This window comes from Sander lucioperca, chromosome 12, assembly GCF_008315115.2.
Source record: "Sander lucioperca isolate FBNREF2018 chromosome 12, SLUC_FBN_1.2, whole genome shotgun sequence".
Taxonomy (NCBI): domain Eukaryota; kingdom Metazoa; phylum Chordata; class Actinopteri; order Perciformes; family Percidae; genus Sander; species Sander lucioperca.
The window spans coordinates 4,057,286-4,080,961 of record NC_050184.1 but is presented as its reverse complement, the minus strand read 5'-3'; the positions used below and the strand labels follow the sequence as shown (position 1 = coordinate 4,080,961).

The 23,676-nt window shown below is 42.6% G+C and overlaps 1 protein-coding gene across 1 annotated transcript in view; it reads right to left on the bottom strand.

Annotated features, from left to right (window-relative positions):
• Positions 1-1,493: 1,493 nt before the first annotated feature.
• The window catches only part of xkr7 (XK, Kell blood group complex subunit-related family, member 7), an 83,751-nt gene continuing 61,568 nt past the window's right edge, over positions 1,494-23,676 (bottom strand). The window contains exons 2-4 of the mRNA XM_031312144.2: positions 11,338-11,537; positions 5,856-6,075; positions 1,494-3,078 (exon numbers count right to left, since the gene is read on the bottom strand). Of these exons, the coding sequence (XP_031168004.1) occupies positions 2,271-3,078; positions 5,856-6,075; positions 11,338-11,537 (1,228 nt within the window). The 3' untranslated portion in view covers positions 1,494-2,270. The remainder of the gene's footprint in view (positions 3,079-5,855; positions 6,076-11,337; positions 11,538-23,676) is intronic.

Sequence of the window (23,676 nt, the reverse complement as noted above, 5' to 3'; positions counted from 1 at the left end):
AGGCCTGTTTGTGGTGACTTACAGATGCCATATGGTGGTAGCCATTGCAGAAGTCATCCCCCTTACATCCAGTCCTGATTGATTTTTTCAAACAAGTCCGTTCTCAGGTGGAATGTAAACAGTGGGACTTTTGCTATGGTTGTTTTTGTATCACATATGGATGGGTGACTGTTGTCACTTGAATGTCAGGCTTACATTTCAGAAACCATCTGGACTTGTGAGCCTACATTTGACGGGTCCTTGTGTTGTCATGAGACTGGAGCCCAATGTATGAGATTATATTTCTCTTTAGACGCCACGGACAGAATGCTTACAGCTACCGAAGTTTGTGAGGGACATGCAATCTTCTGGAATCTTATGGTACCTTTTTTCAATGTTATCATCACTGTCTCATTGCTAAAACATATGTATGCTGCAAAGTCAACATTGTACATTGTGAAAAATACTTAATTAGCATCAAATTGATGATTTGGAGGTAAAAATAAAATGTCTTAATTAAAACTGGGTTAAATGTGGTTAAAAGTGAGTTATCTAGCTTATAGACAGACATTTTTTCATTGTCCTTCACTGAAATATATTAATTTAAGTGTTGTTGAAACATCATATTAACCTTTTTTATATGTAACCATGAGTGATTTTAGACCCTTTTTAGGGGGGCTCATGTTTGTGCTTCTAGATAGAGTTTGCAAACTTGTCTGTCAGGGCTTGAAACAGGTTTAATATCCTGTGTCGCTGTAGCCAATGCTATCCACCTGTAACCCAGTTAAGGAAATGGTTAACAGAAACGTAGTTTTAGCCAACTGGAGGTGGTTGTTAGCCTGGTTGACACCAGACCCTTCTCAGTTGTAACTGAGAGTGGGTCTGGGCAAGCTTCATTCACAGCCCATTTCCAACGGACGCCACACAAATGCCTCTGGGCGCAATTGGATAGACCTAAAACGAATCAGACCAACGATCCGGGTGACGTAGCAGTGGCAGCGGCATCACCGGGTTGCTGCGCTTCGGTGGCCGTCATGTTGAATGTAAAAAAAACGCTGCTTGCCGTCGCTGCGCTATTGTCATCGCGTCAAGCCCGCCTCAACAATTGTGATTGGTGCCTCGATTTGGAAAAATTGGAAATGGGCTTGAATGGGCTTGGCCAGACTGACTTGCAGAGCAAATCTCAAATTTGCCGGAAGTTCGTCAGGGTTTTCCCAGGCTAGGTGGTTGTGCCAGACTCCCGCCTTTAGCCGAGTCTCTATCTGATCTGTCAGAGGGAGAGCAGTAGTGCGGTTGGAAAGTTTAACGTTGGTAGTCCCCAGAGATGAAGTTGGTCATTTGCTAAATGTTAGAACATTGTGTCAAATTGGTCGTTATTACCGTGACTTATAAAGTGTCAGGTTTAGTTCCATCATATTGTTAATAGTGTCAAAAAACGTTAGCCGACGTTGTTGTTCAGTAGCTAGCTCAGAGATTATCGGATAATGAAATTACTGATTTAGCAGGGGGGGGGGGTTAACACTTTTGCAAGGCACTGTATATGTGTGACATTCTCATTAGGGGCTGAGCCCCCCTAAATGTCTGATCCTAGAATTGCCCCTGTATGTAACCTAGATTTCTTTTTTAAAAACTAAAACTAGACATCACTTTTCAGCCAAATTTACCTCAGTTTTAACTGAGGCATCAAGTTATTTTTTGCCCTCAAAAGAAAATCCCTTATGCAATATTTATTAGATAGTCTCCATTCTCTGCAGTGTCGAATTTGCTACCAAACCAAAAGATTGCATATCCCGTGCAAACTCCAGTCTTTAAAGTTCCCTGGTAAGTCTCTGTTGAGTCTCCGGGGTCCAAGGCTCAAGTTCATGCAGCAGACGGTTTCTCAATTATCTCAAACTCCGCAACTTCATCGCCCTCAAATCCTTTTACTTCCTGTTCTGACCATGCAGGACGAAACTAAATCTAACACTCCTTGGTCCCAGGATGAGAAATTACATTTCTCAGCTCCAAGCTTTTTAGAAAAGACGAAGATTATCCCAGTTCAGTGTTACTCCATTAACTTCCCACGGCTCATTCATGCTACATACTCCCGGACTGCGCCCTAAGGGGAGAGCTTTAGTCCCAGATTGCGCTTCACATTTTACAATCAAGTTTTGACAACCTCGTTTTTGTTAGAGTTGGCTGACACTCGGTGTCTCCTTTCCACGTTTCTCCTGGCGTAGTTCTGGGATGAGAACTGATCTCAGGCTGAGTGGTCCCAGACTGCACCTTTAAATTAAAAAGCCCTTTTTGGCTTAGACAGTTGTTTCATATTCTAATACCTCTTTGCTGCCCATCATGCTACTCCTGTACTGTATCCTGGGGCTGACGGCTGACGTGGTCTCCAGAAGCAGAATGGTCTTGCGGAGGCGGCGATCGATAAAGTGCGCATCCCAGGCCGGGTATCGCTTCCTCGGCAGGTCGATCCGGATCACGGGGCCCTCCTGTGCGCGGGATGACGACGAGGTCCTGTGAAGGAATGCAGGTGAGGATGAAGGAGAGGGACGAACCTGGAAGACGGGCAGGCAACTGTCCCTGTCTCTGTCCTTGTCTCGCTCCCCGGGAACCGGCTCCCCCGTGTCTTTAGTCCTGGGGAGAGTCCTCGGAGGGCTGGTAATGACCATGTCCGTTTGGGACCCTTGGGATGGAGTGAGGCAAGCGTCAATCACTCCCGCTACCCCTCCCGCACCCACCACACCCTCATCCACACAGCCTCCCCACTGTGAGCCCAGAACCGGCCCGTCAGGGTGCAGCCAGCAGTAGTACACCAGCATGAAGAAGGTTCCCAGGGCAAAGCTGCAGGCCACCAGGCACACCACCACTACGGCGTAGGAGTCAGAGGTGGGCGGACCGCGGTAGGTGTACCAGGCGGCGGTCAGCGCCACGTTCTCGGCCAGTGTCACGGAGTAGTAGACGGTCATGCGGAAGCGGCTGGGGCCCTCCTTGACATTGAACCAGCAGAAGATGTAGATGATGCCCACCACCATGTTGTAGATGATCTCCTCCCACTTGGACATGCAGAAGTCGGTCTCACCTTGGATGATCCAGAACGTCATGACACACCTGAAAGACAATAAAAAGTTAGTTAGTAACAACACTACGCCTGCTGTGAATTTTATGATGACTGGTACTAAGAAGAATGTTGTGACTTATAAGGTAACTTACCGTTTTTTAGTTTTTTTAGTTTAGTTTTTTCAACCTAGACAATATTATACAATAACGAAAATATTACGCCGCTTATAAAGCAACGTAATTTTTTTCAGAACAAGGTCGTTTTGTTGTTTACTTATTATGAGGATCATAATACAATAACAGGACAGGAGGCTGTATAGACGGCCATCTTTATTACTACTTTCAACCTTGACAAAGGCAGCGTTTACCAGAGACACTCTTTCCCTTCTTACCTCTTACAATAAAAGACCTAAACATATGCTACACTGCATAACTGTCCCAGTGACAAAGTAAATGACCTGGCGCGAATATTCAAACCTTTTATTGAGCAACTGTTCCAAATTCACATCGCTGCCAGAATGAATAGTTTTGACGGCAATATTCGCAGCTGATAATTTGTATTTTTTTGTAATTTGTTTATTCGTCACGCCCCCCGCATGTAAAGACATTTACATAGGCTACTTTACCAGGACTTGACTATAATGAGTATTTTCTATTTTCTAGAAGAGAACACCTATTCTTTGTAGCAATCCTAACATGCATTTTATTATTTCTACATCATTGCTACTGGTCAAACGTTGCAAGGAAACTCCTGCACACTAACTTGCAAAGATATATTTAATGTAAACCTTTCGGTACTGGACCTTCATCAGGCAAATTAATGCACACAAAACATGCATTTTTCCTGATGAAGTTCTAGTACCAATATGTTGCCAAAGTAAGACAGTGTGAGGGAGTTTCTTTGCAACTTTTGACCTACTCGTCCCTCTCCTACGGACCTGTCTTACATAATTGATGTGTGAAGTATTTTTCTGTTCTATGTCATTGCTACTACCATCATTGGTGTTATTACTACAGCCACACATTATCCCACTGTAATTACAACCAGTAAAACAGCATTGGACAATGACACCACCCTATCAAGGTAATTAAAGAGGCTTTTTGAGTCCTGGTAATGCATTTCTCTATGAGAAAGGCGTTTGGCCCAGACTCCAGTGTTTGTGGTGATATTCATAATTCCAGAGGATGAATCCTAATTATGGCCAAATGTTTCACTGGTGCATAAGAAACATACAAATTGAATGGGCAGATTGACATGAAATTCACTGATTGGATATGATTTTGGACACCTCTATGTGTCCCTATGTCATGACATAAAAAACGTTTTCACACAATACATCTTATAGTCTAATGAGCTGATTGCAATAGCATTAACTTCACCCTAATTCAGCCATACATTTTTTAAATGTTACTGACCTTGTAACCTTCCCTCCCGCAAATGGAGTTTACTCTTTTATCCTCTCTACAGGAAATGGTTATAAAAATAGCTTTTTTTGTTTTTTTTAAATGGGGGCTATTAAAGTGGTGCTTTACACTGTAAGTGTGGTTATATAGTGTCTGCTTGGGGATCTAAGCCTCTTTGAGTGGAGGAATGTATTCAAGACACAACAAGGGGTGCAATCACGGAAGGCTTGTATCACGTGGACGCGCTGACAGTTTTGTTGTCATTACTTAGAATTCCTCATGGGGGAGACAGAAACTACGCACTATAGCTTTAAATCAAGGATCTGGCTATAAAGGGATATTTCACTTAAAACACTTTATAACACGACAAACAGACACAAAAATGACCCAAAGTCAAATCATGACAAGTTAAGACATCAATATTGAATCTCTGAGACCACGTCCTTTCTGCACCAATGTCATCAATCTATAAATAATCAGAATGAATAGAGAGGAAAGTTTTAAATCAGCCAGTACAAAGTGTACCTCCTTGCGGGAAAGAACCAGCAAATTGCAGAGAAAGCTGTTTTTTTTTTTAACCACACGTTGTGATTTAATACAGCTAATGATTGAGAATGGGTTCATGTTGAAAGAGGATATATGTACAGTGTTTACTTACAATTTACTTAGGAAAGCTGTTTTTCTGCATAGTAATGTAAACAACAATGTATTTCAGTAAATACATGGTTGTATGACTTTCTAAAGGATCTGATTTACTAAAACTACAACACATTCTCACTCCCAGAATGTCAAAAAGCGATGCTTGGTCAGGGGCCTTTGGTGTTTGTTGTAGATGTAGATGTACAAGTCTCCTTTAGAGTCTACTCTAGCCCTTTGGCGTCATATTTAGAGGCGCTTGGTTGGGACTCTTGGCATCACTTTTTTGACGATCTCGGACGAACGATTTTCTGTCATTTTTCAACATGCGGGGTTAGTTAGGGTTAGGGAAAGATTGTGGGTGGGGTTAAAAAATATAGGTTTAACTGACATGCAGGACGAGAACGGGACATGAACCCCAGTCTCCTGGGTGAAAGTCCTGTGTTGTTTGACCCATCCACCCCCCCAACCTGCACCTTACGTGGATTTTCGGTCTTTCATACTACTCTCTACTGTTGTCTCTCTTAATACTACGTCATCTTACAGCGCCACGGTCACGCTGCTGCTCTGCCTGGTGCGTTCCACACATACGCTGAAGGGGGATTGTTGCGTCAGTATCAGATAACTGAGATATAAATAAAGTTTACTTACTTACTTACTTGAGAACCACTGACCAAGCGTCAGTATTTGACAACTTGGGAATAAGAACGGGCTGAAAACTATTATTAAAAAACACAATTTTCAAATGCTAAGCTTGTGATTGTGGAGCCAGCCTCTTTGCAGCGCACCAGTGGCTGACGATGAATATGCCGAAGTAGAGCTGGAAGACGGAGGCAAAGAGGGCGAAGGCCACGGTCCGCGCCCCGATGGTGAAGAAGTGCCACAGCATCTGGGTGATCACAGCCTTGTAGGACATGGGCAGCTTGTCGTCGCGGGAGTCCCGGAGAACCTTCTGGTAGGAGGCGATCATCCAGGCAAGAGAGACCAGGGAGGCCGAGGCCGAGAGACCTGGTGGGACAGAGGAAGAGAGAGAGAGAGAGAGAGAGAGAGAGAGAGAGAATATAAGAGGAAGGTAAGGAAGAGGCACAAATAGAAAGACATTTGAGTGATGAAAATGAAAGAAAGAAAGGGAGATGACTGGCTACAATAAAGTCTACTATAACAAACTGACATTAAACACCAATAAAGAGCTCAACAGTGTGGTTCTGAAAGTAAAAATCCCGTTCATTTTCTTCATAAGGATTTTGATTATTAGCCATAATGTTTAAACCATCCTGAGCTGAGATTGTAAAACAAAAGGTTTCTGCCCCTGTAGAAGCCACAAGTCTGTATGAAATCAACCTTATTTTAAAAAAAACATAAAACAAACGTTTTATTCACAATTTTATGTGAATTAAGTACTACACCACCCACAATCATTGCTGGAGCTCGTTGTTACCAGAGCATGTGAGCGGAGTGGAGCGGGAGCGAGCGGGGAGCGCGAGCGAGCGGGGAGCGCGAGCGGGCGGGTCTTAGACAGAACGCAGAGCGGCATTAAAAGGATGGAGCGTCGCTCTATTTCCCGCTCCAATTTCGCTCCGCTCACACCACGAGTCTGAAGCATGCTCAGTCAAGCCTGACCCAGAATCCATCTGTCTGTCATCAACAGACTATTTTCATTCAAAACTCGGCTCAATAATGGAGTAGATTTTTTCCTTTTTTGGAGCGAGCGGGAGGCGATTTGAAAGGAGCGCGAAGCAAACTGCGTTGAGCGCTGAGCGATAATGAGCGGAGCGCCCTGATGTAGCTTTGAGCGGGGGAGCGGAGGGGTGAACAGTTCTGTGAGCGATGAGCTGAGATTCTCACCGCTCCACTCCGCTCATATGCTCTGGTTGTTACCATAGAAATGTTTACCGAACCCGCAAACGGTTAGTGAGCTGCTACCACTGAAGTCTAGTTTCTGTACGCAGTCTTATACCTTCGCCTGTTTTGCTGTTTTCAAAATGTTTTTATGCGTGGCATCGAATGTTTTACAGTCACCGTTCATCTTGTAGCTGGTTGGCTTGGTTCCAGGCCCACAACTCTTTATATAAGCATTTAATGAAAAGTCAATGGAGACAATTAACAGGAAAAATCACTTCCGGAACCAGAGCCCTTCGAAAAGTGGGCAGTCACTGTTGACTCTATTACAGTCAAAACAACTTGAACTTTGGAGTGTCTCCAACATGGAATCGATTGATGGGCTCTCAACTCACAACAGTGATATTGTAAGACACAATTATAATCTACCCCTCCAATGTATTGCAGATATATCAGTATTGATTTACTGATATATCTGTAATATATATATATATTATATATATATGATTATTGTTATAACATATTCATATTGTTGTTGTTGTTGTTGTCATATTATTGTTATAACATATTCATATTGTTATTGTCCACTGCATCCTTTGACAGCTTATCCTCCATCAAACATCAATGGGAGAGGGACTTGGGCATATCTCTGACTAATGCAAAGTGGGAGATGGTTACTAGAAACACAACAGCTTTATCTAAATGTGTAAGAAACAAAATTCTTCAAATTAAAGTACTACATAGAGCGTATGTAACCCAGAGCAGACTTAACAAAATAGACAACTCCCTCTCACATCTATCTTGGCATGGTTGCAGTGAGACAGGGACACTGATACACCTCACATGACAGTGCCCCGCAGTGAAGAGTTTTTTTGGAAAGAAGATATATCTAGATTGTCTTCCATTCTAAATGTAAAAAATACCACTCTGCCCACTCATCTGCCTTCTAGGCAGTAAGGTAGATAATATACAGTGAACACTTATCCAACACATCATCGCCTTGGCCTTTTTGTCTGTGAAGCGAATTATTATGATGAACTGGAAAACTCATAAACCCAATTGCTTTTAGACAGACAATTGGTTAAAGGACTTTCTAGATTTGCTGTCAATGGAACGGGCTGCATTAGCCCTCTATGCATTTCACCGAGGAGAAGAAGGACCCTAGATCTCTATAAGGCTATACTTGGAAAAACTGGACATATACAGTAAATTAATTTAGGTTCTGCAGCTGCCCCCCTCCCCTCACCCCTCCCCTGTCTGTTGTACTGTAATTTTTGATGAGTTTGTGGTCTTGTGTTGAATGTGGATGTGGTTGTGATTGTTTGACAGAAAAGAAAAACAAATCTAAATCTAAATACAAAAAAAAAAGTACTGATGTGCTGTACCAATCCACCGATTAGGTAAAAACTAATTGCTGTATAGAAATACCGAATGTATTTTAAGGTAGAGCATGAAAGGTAGTATAAGAAATAATCTTAACTCAACGTTCACTTACGGGCTTTTCCTGGAGCTTTTAACCATACCTCGCAACAAATATTTGGTAGAAAGCTTTAAAAAGAAAGCAAGTAAGTCTCCCTTGACTTATGTTGTTTTTTTGTCAAATGTTTAAGGTAGTTTAGAAACAGTGATACCATAATACATGTTGGCCATCAAAGAGCACTGACAAGTTTATTTCTGAACTGTACGTCCCACTGAGAACTGTTCACAAGGACCACTAAAAACATAAAGAATCATTTTCTGGGGATCATGAATATTTACATCAAATGTAATGGCCAGTACCAAATTTGGCGGGTATTTGTAAAGATGTATTTTTCCTGGACCAGAACAAATGAATCAATTGCTAGTGAAAATCACACAATGGGAACATTACTTATGTGATCCTCCAGTGCAGACAATAGATGGCGTCATGTCTCAAAATGATTGAATTACTAAAATGCAACTGTGTAGCACCTTTAATTGTTTTTCCTCATAGCTCATTCAAGTGGACCAGAATCAGTTTCTTCTGAAGTCAAACTATGAGGCGCACGGCGAGCTGCCCAGAGCGTAGTTTGAACACATTAAACATTCATGTGTGTTAATCATGCAGTCTTGTCTCAAATTACCCATGAATCACACTGAGAGGGCATTAAAATTTGAGCAGAGAACGAGCTGCACCGAACATTTTAATGGCATCGATGTGACCAACTTGCACATTACTCTCATGTAGAAATGTACTGATATTTGAGTTAGATATTTACAAAACTACAGTAATATTAGTGCTGTTAGAAAAAACTTTCTGCTTTGAGGATGACTCAGGGTAGCATTTTTTAGGTCCATACGGTCACTGTTAAAGGGACAGTCTGCTTCAGTATGAATCATTCCTCTGCAGCACGGTACAACCGTTTTAATCCTTTTTTAAATCAGAAAACTTGTCATTTTCTTTTCATTTTCCTCTTAAATCAACTATCAATCTCACTTGTATCAAATGGCTTCAAAATAATGCGATACTTTGTGCTTTACTGTCTGCCTGTAACACTGTAAAGAACATTCTTTCCATGAAGCCGTTTTTTAGCTTTGATAAAGCAACCTCTCATGTTTTTCCACACTCTCCAGCAAAATGCTTCTTATTCTCCCAGTGTGATGTCTCTCTCTGACTACATATTAAGGCTGTTTGACTCCCTGTGGTTTGTACATGAAGAATCACACAGCTGTTTGTACAGACGACCCTGCTCTTCCCAGCCAACCGTGTTGAACTGAAAGCGCAGCCCGCGCAGTGGGCGCGTAGTTACAAAAACTCAGCCTGGAAACGACAGCCGTGGTGACATAATTTTATGGTGCGCGAACCTCGTGCACGGAACACCGTGGCGACCATAAATTAAGATTTAGGGGGGCCAGAGGGGGGTCAAGGCTTAATATTAAGTTGGGACTGGCCACCCTCCCCCCCCCCCCTCCTTAGAACTGCCACTGAATTCCCTCCTTTGTGTTCTGAATTATTGCATGTTTTAGTTGTTTTTTATGGTGTTTTATGTAATTGTATATTTAAATTCAGTGTGTTTTGAGAAGTTTTTTTTCTTGGTTGCATGTTTTACAGTGCATTTTAGCTGCAGGAGAGGTTTTTCTGAATGTTTTTATACCAACATCCTTTACTTGATACATTTTGTCCTTTTATAAAACCAAAATTGAATGCGACATGAACCCAAGCTGACCACAGCCATGACCTAAGGAACAACCACCTCGGGCTGATATTGGAGTTTACAAGTCAGACCAATGACATGACATTTCCTGGAATGCAGCTTAAGAAAAAAGACCAAAGCAGCTGCAGAAGAAATTAACTCAAAACAAATTATGGGGATTATGGGTAGAAAGAGACAGATGCTGTTTGTTATGCTTGGGAAGCCCAGGAAATCCCAACATTTGTGAATGTTCGGGGAGTTGTACTTAACAGATGACTGGAATGATTAATTGGCAGCACTGACGGTTGATCAGTTTGATTGGTTGGCTGATGGATGAATCAATAAGCTCTATCAGGACCAAAGTGAGTGGGAGAGTCTGGACTGCATAAGTGGCCACATTTAAAAACATGAATGCCGATTAGCAGACGGTAGGCTACCCAAAATAGACAGAAGATTATGTGAGTGTGTGGGTGCTCTGATATGTGCATCTTTGTGAGGACTTTAAACCTTGAGAGAGAGAGAGAGAGAGGACATTTTGTCTGCTCCTTTACTTTTTCCAAACACACACACAAATACTGTATATGTGCGGGACCTGAACCGGCCACCCTTGGGTTCCCTAGCCCAGTACCCATGCATTGAGCTGATACTGACCAAATGATGGCCTAAGTGTAGAAGCTCCTCCTGAGCCAACACAGGTACCCTCTTTCTGGGAGCCGTTAAAGCTCCACTGGACTTCTTGTCTTTCCAGCAGAGAAACTGAGAGCCAGGCACGTCTTTCACTGTCCTGTGTTCCGTCATACAATTTGAAAAAACTTGCAAATTTGAGAATGTACTTCACTCAGTTTGTCATTTATTTGTTGGTCACGTGTGTGTGTTCTTAGGTTGCATGTGTATCCCACGACTGTGTGTTTTTTCAAACGTGTCTGACTTCACTTCTGTGTCGCCAGGTGTGTGTGAATGCTGAGAGTGTGCAGTGTGTGTGTGTGTGTGTGTGTGTATCTGAGTCTGAGTGAGTGTGTGTGTGTATCTGAATCTGAGTGAGTGACTGTGTGTGCGTGTGCGAGAGAGTTTTGTTTTATTCATCAAAGGCCAATCTGCTTCTTGTAAGATGTGCATGAATAAAGCATAGACTTTCCTACTGATATCTGCCCTCAACACTCAGTCTGACTTCATTATAGCAATATTGCTGTGTCCCAAACACAATTTTATCATATTAATCAAAGGCAATCTGTCAATCAAACTTTACAAACGGCTGAAGCCGGAGGTTGATCTCACTCACCCTGCAGAGGGAGGACGGTGTTTCCGTGGATCATGATACTCAGCTGGAGGACGAGCTGCGGAGCCGACTTCAGGAAGGCCTCCAGGAGGCGCAGCATGGTGATGTCAGCGCTCTCAAACATCAGCCGCCAGTGGAAGTGGCGACGGGGCCCATTGCTATGCAAACGGCTCTGGGCGCCAAGGTAGAGGGCGTGGATGTACCTGCAGGTGAGAGGCACAGCAATTTAGAATATTGATATTTGTTGTTTAATCAATTTTTTTTTAAATTGCCATTTGTTCTTGCTCCCACAATGTTTATTATTTATATTTCCTGTTGCTGTGCATTATTTCAATCAATCATATCTTCTTCAGGCACATGATATTATACAGTACACATCTCAAAATGATGGCAATCTGCAACAGGCGACCAAACTGAAAAGCCATTGGCAACCACACATGCATCTTCAGAAAGCAATGAAGTGATCATTGAACACAGGTTTCAACAACTGGAGCGCAAGACAACATGATAAACAGCCAGATACTGTCTAACCTCTGTGGGGCTTGGCCAACACCCAAATACAATGGAGGTTCACCTCCATTGTATGCCATGATTCTGTTTCATACTCTTGAATGATGATGTCCTGCATGGTGTCTATACACCAACACTGTCCTGATTACTCGGGATAATCCACCGCAGTGATCTCACATACGCAGATAAACAACAACAATTTTCTAGCATTAACATTTACTGTTCTAGGATGTTTAACAATGTTTTTTTTTCTCATTTGGCAAATGCACATCTTACTCTCCTTTAACAATTACATCAAGTGTGCACACTATACTATATGTAATCACTCACATTCAAACGTTAAAAACAGGATATCAGTCAGGGAGGCTTTCTGTTCACACTTAATGTACGTGTCCACTGGGGTGTTTTTTTTGGGAAGGCAGTAATCGCACCGCTTCCCAGCATTTGGCATTTGATGGGCTTGCCACTAGCAGTTATACATTTTTTCTTCAATGACCACTGACAGGCAAAGAAAACTAGGCTACACCATCTTACAACCGCGATGGCTGCACCTGATTGGATGAATGCTTTAATTGTTGGGCTGTCTGCTTCCCGATTTCTAAACGGACCAACATGGCGGCTCGTTTGGAAAGTTTTTCTTACTTTACGAAAATAGTTCCCTGAAATGGGTTTCTGAAAACATTTAGGCGAGCAATAAACTACACAGCTGCTGAATCCGTCTTCCTTTTAGATCAACAATGCTCAGTTGAAAAGATTTTCGGGAGTTTCGAGAGGCGGAGATTTGCAGTGAGGCCCCTGATTGGCATTAAAGTAGCCTGGACCTCCACTTTATGCAAATGAAGGAGGGTGCAACTCAACGCCCTGTCTCTCGAAACTCACCGCAGCGCTACCAGAATGCATTGCGCGGCTGCCTACATACACAGACAAATGAATGGGTAGCATGGAAATGATGGTCCTGTGGACATGTACCGTCAGGTGTTGGGGTATAATGAATTGGGTTGGGTATCGTTTGGATTATTACGATTCCGATGACGAACCGGTACTTTTAAAACAATTCTGGTTGCGTAGGAACCAGTTCCATAGCGGAACCAGGTTTCGGTACCCAACCCTAACAATGAAGGCAGTTAATAATGCTAAAATAACTCTGTTTTGCTTTCACATTTAAGAGCAGCAGTCTTCATTTAAACACAAATAAGTACAAAGGTATAACAGTATAAAAACCCTAATGACATCTTCCAGGAGAAAATGTGAACCCCTCAGCACGCTGTTCTCCCGGGAGATAAAGACACCTCAGAGTGTTTACCCTCACCTGTCACCGTTCAACTCGGAATGTGCTTTTGTTTTAGCTGTTTCTCTGTGTCAGTGACGGTATTGGTTGCCAGGTTGCAGCGGGTCAGCTGGCGTACGCTGGAGAGTAGCCAAGACATATTGACGTGAGGGGAGGAGGGTGCAGAGCTGTTCAAAGATCTGAAATGCTTCTGTTTGTCGGAGGTTTTATTTTCACCTGCTGGTGCAGCATGAGGTTGCATTAAAGAGACGCCGCTGTCAGCCGGGAACAGGACTGGAGTTTGATGGAAAAACAGAAGATATGTTCTTGGAAAACCAGTTTATAATATGATTAAGGGAAGTTAGAAGGCAGACGTTGTTTTATGGTGAAGGGAACGTGAACACAGTGTACACTGTATATTGTTGTTGTGCACGCAATGATAAATGCTAACATCAAAATACAGCATCGTTTATGTACATAAGTGGAAATCCTTATTTTATTTATGTGTTCAGTTTATAGTGAGTGGTGCTGCTTAAAATAGAACTATATCTGTTGGCTCCTTATAAAGGGTCCCCAAGACAAACCTGTGGGGTCACTGCAAAGATATTTTTGCTTTTAACTTGATACATTACAGTTCTTAAAAATCTGCCAGTGGAGTGAGCATATTTCCTAAAGTTTACAAAATGTAACTATTTTCATTCAACAGCGCTAGCTGCCTTTCTTCTTTCCTGACACGGACACTCGTTTTATGCTAGAAAATTATGTTTTTTAAACCATCTGTCTATCACCACCTATGTTGGTGATAGACGGGCCAAATCAACCAATCAGATCAACGATATATCAAACTCTTGCCGAAACCAGTCGGGAGAAGAGCAAAAACCTCTCTTCCCCAGAGAAAAGCCTCCAGTGCCGTTTTTTGCTTTTCTTTCAATGAAGGAATACTTTCTAATTCGGATAAAACTTGCGCGATAGCTACGCTCATCTCATCCGTGGAAGCCGGCATGTTGTTTAGACTGAACAGTCGCTTCTCGTTGCGTCACACCTAAACCCGTCTCAAAACCAACGCTGATTGGTCGGTCGTTTGGCGAACGGCTCCACATTTTCTCTGTCTCAAGATGCCAGACTGATCTGCGAGTGGAAAACTGGAGCTTGCGAGATCAGGACGGTCTCACGAGGCTACAGAAGTATAACAGCGCTAGCTGCCTTTCTTTCCTGACACGGACACTCGTTTTATGCTAGAAAATTATGTTTTTTAAAACTCAAAAACTGGGTACTTTCACATCTTCACGATTCTAAAAATCACTGAGGTAATAATCTGTGACGAATGGTTGCCAAGGAGACATTGCTTCATTTAAGGGCTTCACTTAGATGGACTGGGTATGGGAGGAAGGGGTGATGCATCATGGGAGAGAAGCGGATGGCAGACGGTATTAGTAGTGCAGCAGGACGGACGAGTTGTGGAGGAGAAATGGAGCTCGCTTGAGGAAAAGTGAGACGACACTCACTTCCTGCGCTTCTGCATCCCCAAGCAGATTTTAAATAGAGAGGTAAAAATAACCCAGACGTGTATGCGCACGCACGCACACACGCACGCACACACACAAACACGTCAGCTGATCTGTGCTGTTCTGTTTAAACCTGCAAAATACAGACGTGTGTGTGTGTGTGTTAGATGCACACAGCATTTCTACACATGTAAACGCAGAAACACATACGATATGTCTCACACATGCGTGCACACACACACACACACACACACACACACACACACACACACACACACACACACACACACACACACACACACACACACACACACACACACACACACACACACACAGAGAGACAGACAGGCAGGAAGGCCAACGAGGCAGCCTGCTGGAAATCTGTAGCTCTGCAAATAATTTGCTGTCCAAGCACTGCTGGCACTCCTCCATTCAATCCTTTAGTCTCTCGGTCTCTCTCCCTCCATCTCCACCTCTGTGACTCTTTATTTGTCTGTGTCTGTTTTTTTTGTATTTCACTCTTTTATCTCTTTTATATCCGATCTCTTTATTGATCTTCTCCTTTTCCTGATCTTCCGTTTCTTTTAGCAGGGTTTGGGACGGCAGTGTTGGTGGCTCAGTGGGGCAATCTCTTTGCTCCAGACGGAAATAACTTAACAACTATTTGATGGATTGCCATGACATTTTATACAGACACTCATGTCCCCCTCAGGGTGAATTACAATGCTTTAATGTTTCATCTAGCGAGCATCACCTCAAATTTTTCATTTGTCCAATACTTTGGTTTAGGACCAAATACCTGCAAAATGAATGACATTCCCATCAGCCTCAGCTGTATTTAGTGTTTAGTGTTAATTGGCAAATATTAGTGTTTTACACATTTAATTTAGTTTCAAATTGTGAGATTTGCAAGGGAAAGGGTGTCAATGGGACTTTGAGGTTCTCTGTATGTCCATTTTACCCACCGAACTGTCGTTATTCAACTATGACATGGTAAACTCGGTTTTGCATTCTATCACCCCTTTAATGAATTAATGCAATTAAGGTATTTCAAACATCATGAGTGCTGATTTATTGATGATGTTCATGTCTTCTTCATTGGTAAGTCTGTAGTTAAAGTGACAAGCTAAATAAACTGAATTGTAGTTTTGAAATCATGATTAACTAAACATTGCTTCTTCATGACTTCATCATGTTTGTGGCCCTTTCCAATAAAGTGCTGACCAGGTCCATCTTTAACATTGATACATAAGATGCATGAAGCCATGAATTCATGATAATTCACATACCATTATTATAGAGTGTTACCCACGTCGTTAACGTTGAAAAACAGCTGCAGTTTGGTCAGCTTTAGGCACCAAAACTACTTAGTGAAGTTTAGAAAAAGATCAGGGATTGGGTTCAAATCCCTCCCCCACCCCCCTCCAGGCCTTGGGCCCCCCCTCCCCTTCTGATGGCGGACTTGCCTCTGGCTATTTATCTGTTTTCTCTTTTTTCTCTCACTTGTCATCGGTCTCATTTGTTGAGTATCTTTCATCCTCTTCATCTCTTCATCCATCATCTTTCTTTCAGCATTTTATTTTTCTCTCTCTCAATTTATCTTCATCTGTCTGTTTTTCTGCCTCCTTTCTTTTGCTTGTTATCTCTCATTTTGTTTCTCTCTCAATCCAATTTCATGCAGCTATTGTCTCTCTCTTACTCTCCATCCAATTTATTTCCCTCTTCCCTCAGGCGTTCTCTCTACCCCGAGCCTCCAATCTATAAAATCTATATGAATCCTCTCCTCTCCACTTTCTACTCTTTCCTCCGTTACTCCTCTTTACTCCTCCGCTGTATTCTTACTTTATCCTCCTCTCCGGCCCAAGGTCCACTATCTACAAGGCCACAGTTGGACCGCTGAGACCCTGAACATTTGTAAAGAGAGAGCTGAAGTGTGTGTGTGTGCAGAGAATTGCTGCCAAGTGTGATGGTGTGCCAAGAATTAACCCGAGGAGAGAGAGAGTCACACACAGAAGAAATTAAACTGTTACACACACTGTATTTAAATCCCCTTTTAATGAATATTACAGGTCAACAGTGGAATCAGCAGCAAAAAAGGAGACAGAGTCAGAGATTTGTAATTTGACTGAAATACCCAGAAGTATTAACCTGACTCCGTCAGATGGATTGCTTCGCATTTGCTCGGCATATCCATCTGGGAACTTTCCGTTGGAGAACTTTTGGGAAGGGGCGAAAATACTGGTTAACTGATTGGATAAACCATCTGTCTATCACCACCTATGTTGGTGATAGACGGGCCAAATCAACCAATCAGATCAACGATATATCAAACTCTTGCCGAAACCAGTCGGGAGAAGAGCAAAAACATCTTTTCCCCAGAGAAAAGCCTCCAGTGCCGTTTTTTGCTTTTCTTTCAATGAAGGAATACTTTCTAATTCAGATAAAACTTGCATGATAGCTACACTCATCTCATCCGTGGAAGCCGCCATGTTGTTTAGACTGAACAGTCGCTTCTCGTTGCGTCACACCTAAACCCGCATCAAAACCAACGCTGATTGGTCGGTCGTTTGGCGAACGGCTCCACATTTTCTCTGTCTCAAGATGACAGAATGATCTGCGAGTGGAAAACTGGAGCTTGTGAGATTAGGACGGTCTCACGAGGCTATAAAAGTATAGCAGCAGCAGCGCTTTCAGCATCAGTGCAGTCCGATTATCGCATACCTAAAATCAAACTATTTGCAGCGTTATTTCAGAAGATCTGAAGATCTGGAGAGTTAACTATGTACATTTACTCAAGAAACGTACAAATTAAAGCTACTTGTACTTTACTGGTCTCTTCATTCACTTTCTACTTCTAATCAACCATTCAGAGGAAAGTATTATACTTTTACGTAACTTCCCTACATTAATCTTCAGCTTTAGTTACTTTGGATAAAACTTTTACATCTGAACATGTACAAGTACAGCTGAAACAGTTAGTCGTTTCCAACTACTTTGATAATCGTTTGTTGAATGCACACATATTTCACGGCTACAGCTTCACAAATGTGAATTGCTGCTTTTTCTTGTATTTATTTCAATTGATTTTTTAATCATGTTGAGGTTTGGACTGTTGGTTGGACAAAACAAACATTGTGAAGGTGTCACTTTGGGCTCTGGATAGTCTCGCATTGCCAGACCTTCCTCCACAGCACTGTGGAGGAGGGTCTGGCTAGTCCACACAGCATTCTGGGATGGGAGAAAAACATGCTCTGGTTTATTGGCATTTCTTTAAACCAATCACAATCATCTTGGGCGGCTCAAAGCGCCGGACGGAGCAACGGTGCCTCTGCAAAATAGCCTCGGGAAGGAACTTGAGGAGGGTCTGGCAATGCGAGACTACCCAGAGCCCAAAGTGACACCTTCACAATGTTGGTTTTATCCAACCAACAGTCCAAACCTCAACATGATTAAAACATAAATTGAAATAAATACTGTGAGGACTAGCCACAACTTCCTCCGCAGTGTTGCGGAGGAAGGAATGGCAATGGGACGCTATAGTGCAAACCGTGCGACTGACCAACAGATTTTCTGGGTGAAAGTCTTGTGTTTTCCCCTTAACTTCTTTCAGGACATGAAATCCGACTGACTCACCAATCCACCTTGACCTGCTCCCCATGCAGACCACAGCCAGTTAGCACAGACCAACTGTTATACAGCAGCAGGCAATGTGCTGCATGCTTCAATAAATACGTGGAATGCATACGGATTACAGTGCTTTACTTTTTGTAGCTATATGTATGGATGGTTCCTGAGAACAACCTGGACTGTCACATGAGGGGAGCACTGTTTGTTTCCTACCGGCAGTAAATACTGTTTCCTTTCACCATGACGACGATGATTCACTAGAGCAGGGACTTTGCTGTCCGGAGCCCCCTAGGGGGCCGTGAAAAGCTTTCAGATTAATTTATTTAAATGATCTTTTTTGAAAGTCAAAACAACCTAAAAAGAGGTAATCCGGCTGTAAGTGGTTTAGAAGGTATTTGTCGTTGCTGTTAACACTTACATTTGAATGACGACTAGTGTGCACTTCCGTTTCATAATTACCGTCATTATAATAATAATTATCGTCACTGCTAAGGCATCAATAACAGCCGGCAGATTTCTCATCATTCCGGCTCATTGACTTGAAATTGATCAGCAGACGTACACAGCGAGAGGCGGTAAACAGAAGGTCTGGAAACAGATTTTAGAGTCAGGAGTAATTAATGATCCGTTTTTACCTGGAGGAAACAAACCAGACTAATAATAACTATGACGAAAATAGAAGTGGATAGTTGCCACCAGGAGGCTGTAATAACTGTTAAATCACTCCATTATTTCCTAACGAGTCATTTGATATCTGCTGCAAACAAGACAGATGACATCTCCGTACGGTTTCATGATGTCATAACGCTGCGTCTTAACCACGGTGACATCATCCTCCATCGACAAGAGAGAAAGGCGAGCAGGGGGAGGGAATAGAAACAGAAGCTGTGTTCGAAACGGTTCCCTCATTCACTCACTCACCACTCCGCCGGTTGGTTGATGCGCCGGTTGTTTGTGTGACGGAGGCGGGCGCGCCCAGCATCATGTAAACAAACCGAAACAGAAATACTTCTAATAAGTCCCTGAAACAAACTGAGCACTCAGGAGAATAGTTAAAGGTTGTTTCTTCGGCTGTGGCTCGTGTGGTAGAGCGGTCGCCTGCCAATTGGAAGGTTGGTGGTTCGATCCCTGGCCGTGCCGTCCCATGTCGAAGTGTCCTTGGGCAAGACACTGAACCCTGAATTGCTCCCGATGCTGCGCCATCAGAGTGTGAATGTGTGTGGTGAATGGTTCCTGTACATTTTGAGTAGTTGTTAAGACTTGAAAAGCGATATATATATATATATATATATATATATATATATATATATATATATATATATACAGTCAATTTATATATGTTGCATGTTACATTTCCACGGTTTAGAAACCAAAGCCATTTCTCCTTTTCAGTTTTCGCGGGTGCTTCTGCTTCTTCTTCTCCTCCGGGAAAACACAGCCGCGTTGCATTGTGGTATATGGGAGAAAAATGTAGGGTACATTGAACTCAAATTAGCTGTGCGTTGTGGGTATTTTATAGTGGACTATATAATGAATGAAATTAACTGGAGAGAATTGGAACACCACTACAAAATGGCGAACACACTACATAGTGGACTATTTCTGTGATAGGGAACGGTTTCCAACACAGCTAGAGAGAGAGAGAGAGAGAGAGAGAGAGTTTATTAATAACTCGTCCCTGCACTTGATCAAAGACTCGACTGGAGTTCTGACCCGCCCCCTCGTCAGTCTCCACGGTGATAAATTGGGACCATCAGCAGGCTTTTAACGAGCCAGCGGCCGCTAATCTATTAGCTCGACTCACACATTTCCCATTTCTCCACGTCTATATATCCTGCAAATCCTTTCAGCCCAAAACCCTTTGTTCGTACTAATAAAGCAAATTTGAATTGAATTGACAGAGATAGAGACATGAAAGCGCATCAACCAAAACAAATTTGAAACAAAATTAAAAGTTAAATATGCAGAACAATGGAGAAATGAAAAATCACAACACAAACTCCTCTGTTATCAATACCTGAACAGAGATATTCCACCTGGCAGAAGAACTCTGAAAAAATCCATATGAAAAATCAAATTTAACAAAATACAGAGTCAGTGACCAGGACCTGGAAATTGAAAGAGGTCGCCATTTCAAATTGTGGAGACCAAGAGAGGAACCTGTCTGTACACACTGCCACCAGGACATCCAAAATATAGAAATAAAAAACAAATATTTTCAAAAAGATTGAAAAACGCATACCAGGCTTCACTACCTACACTAAGGAAAAAAAGGTTCCACTTTTATTAGGGGAAGGCCTATCATACCTGTTCACGTGTATTATTATATCAGATGTATTTACTCCTTGTTGTTCTTTATATGTATGTTTATTATTATGCTTTGGCAACACAGATGTATTGCTATTGTCATGCCATTGAAGCAAATTTAACTTTAAAATTGAGAGAGAGAGAGAGAGAGAGAGAGAGAGAGAGAGAGAGAGAGAGAGAGAGAGAGAGAGAGAGAGGGAGATAGAGAGAGAGAGAGAGAGAGAGAGAGAGAGAGAGAAGAGAGCGAAGTAATGTTCATTATACTGTTTATTGTATTCTGTCCGTGTAATTGGACAAATTGTATGTTGATGCTTTGGCAACATTGTTATTAAAACTTTATTGCCAATAAAGCCCCTTTGAATTTGAGAGAGAGAGTGAGAGAGAGAGAGAGAGAAAAAAAAAATAGAGCTTTCTTTAACCTTCATCACTTGTCTGAAGAGACTCTCAACCTGCCTATTATCATGCCAGCAATCAGAGGCAATTTATTACCTCTCTATATGTGTGTGTATTTATGTGTGTGTGTGAGAGTGTGTGTGTGTGTGTGTGTGTGTGTGTGAGTGTGTGTGTGTGTGTGTGTGTGTGTGTGTGTGTACATTTACAAACTCCATGATCAAACGTCTCTTATGAAACACATTGTGCTGGTTCTCACTTCTGATTGGCTGATTCCCATTGGAAGCTGTTGTGCAATAGCTGTTGTACCCCCTAACCGCTGACCAATCAGAGCAGACTGGGCTTTTTCTGGAGGGGCACATAGAGAGACTAGGCTAGGGCATGCTTCAAACACATAGTGTGAGCAGTACCGGAGTGAAATTAGAGCGGGATGGAGCGGAAAATAAGGCAATGATCCAACTTTTAAAAAAAAAAATCCGCTCTGAGCTTCTTCCAAAATCCTCCAGCTCACACTCTGCTGCTCTGCCCTATTAACTGTTACACTGCCGAACGGCATGCTGGGTACAACTCGCTTGCCGTTGCTCGCTACAGTACATTCAAGAACAGATGACCAGAGATGTTGCATTGTAGCAAAAATCAAACATTTCAAGCATCAGCGATCTAACTTTTAGATTGAGCGCTTTTTGTTCCCAGAAATAGCCTGCTCCCAAATAGCTGTTAGCAAGTGACGCTCTAGCATTTCTAGGGGACGCAGCTATGTCCTGGCAGGTTTGTTGCTCAGCATCCGAGGAAGAGCAGGGTCGAGAGTGAAGCTGTTAGGATGAGCGCTTCTCCAGAAAGCTGCAAGCAGCGATACCGAAGGGCCAAGCAATCGGCCAACCCGTTCCCAACAGGCACTGCAGTAGTATTTAAAAATGCGGCGTTGATATGGAGCCACACAGGCATATGTTACTGTATCAGCATCATGGCAGAGCACAAGCAGACCCCCCCCCCCGCAGAAGAGATGAAAAAAAGCTCCCTGCAGTGGGTGGATGGAGGTTAGAACAGTCAACCTCTTGCTAGTCTGGGAATAATGCAGCTGTCAAAAATCGCAAATTAAATACACACAGGATAGCCCTGGGCTATGCAACACACACACAGACACACACACACACACACACACACACACACACACACACACACACGTTTACATGCAGGCAGACACACACAGCCAGCTATAATCCCACACAGGCACATTTACACATGGAGTAAATATAAACACTCACACATACAGCACTAAAAGCGGTGCAAAGTGCATTTGGTGTTTGAACACATTTAACTTAATTTCCTGGATCACCAAAATTAGGGGGTAATAAGGGCTAATACGCATCTTTAATTTAGAATCAAATACTTAAATACAGACTTTTTCCTGCCACAGATCATGTGCATAAGAGACCCTGTAAAAGCTACTTTCATGTTGAGTGGTATCCATGTTGGCTGTTCAAACCGTGAATTTGAAATGTTGGTGTTAAGTACTCTAGCGCAGTGGTTCTCAACCTTTTTGAGTCACGTCCCCCCCAGAATAATGAGGTTGGTGTTTGCAACCCCCCTAACCCCTTCAACGACGAGAGAAAGACATGCTTTAATAGTTTAGTTTACATTTTTAGCAGCTAGCACCTATCCTTGTCCAATGTGCTCCAGGCTCTGTGGATTTTTGGATGCGTTTGTGACTTTTTCTCTCCCTGTGACCTGCCTTCAGACCCCTTTCTGTGTTCCAGGTCCTCCTGATTAACACAAGAAGCGCTGACTATAACACGAGATGCGTCGTGCCGTGTTACAGAGAGATGTTCGATAAATAGGTATCAAAAATGTATGAATGAAGAAATAATGAATAATTGCTACTATTGTTTAACTCTGTTAGATTTATTAATGCATGCCAAAGTGAAAAAAAAGCTCACTAGGCATACTCAGAATCTTTTATTTTTGCTATTTGAGGCATCATTGACATAGCTTTTATCGCCACCTACTGGCTATGTGTGCGCTATTTTGGTCGTGCGGTCAGAATTTATTTTGAAACTATGAGCTGTTTTCAAAAATATCCAGTTACGTGTAGACAGGGCATAAAAGAGTCCTGAAAATTGTAGGGAATTCAATGTGTGACTATTCTGCAATTACAACTTGTGGCTTCCCGTCTACAGCTGTCCTAACATTTAGGCAAAAAGCCTCCCAGAAAAAACTTAAATTAAACAAAAATCACCCTTCAGTGTCTGTATGGGACCCACCGGGCAGAGCAGCAGCTCGACCGCGGCGCTGTAAGATGACGTAGTATTAAGAGAGACAACGGTGGCGAGTAGTAGGAAAGACCGAAAATCCAGGTAATGAGGTTGGTTGGGGGGGGAGGATGGACCAAACAACACAGGACCTTCACCCAGGAGACTGGGTTTCATGTCCTGTTCTTGTCCCGCATGTCACTGAAATGGACATTTTTTTAAATGAAGAATGACCAAATTGTTCCAGACCCAGAACATCAAAAAGTGACCCATGAGTCCCGACGCTAAAGGAGACTTTTTTGCGTCAGTAACAAACGTCAAAGGCATCTGACCAAGCGTCACTTTTTGAAGTGCTGGGAGTTAGAATGTGTTGGACGGGGACAGGTAGAGCCCAGTAACGCACTGTATATGTGACATTAGAATAAACAAATAATCTCAACTCCCCACGGGCCTGGATAGGTCCTGTTGGGTCCCAGCTGAATTTTGC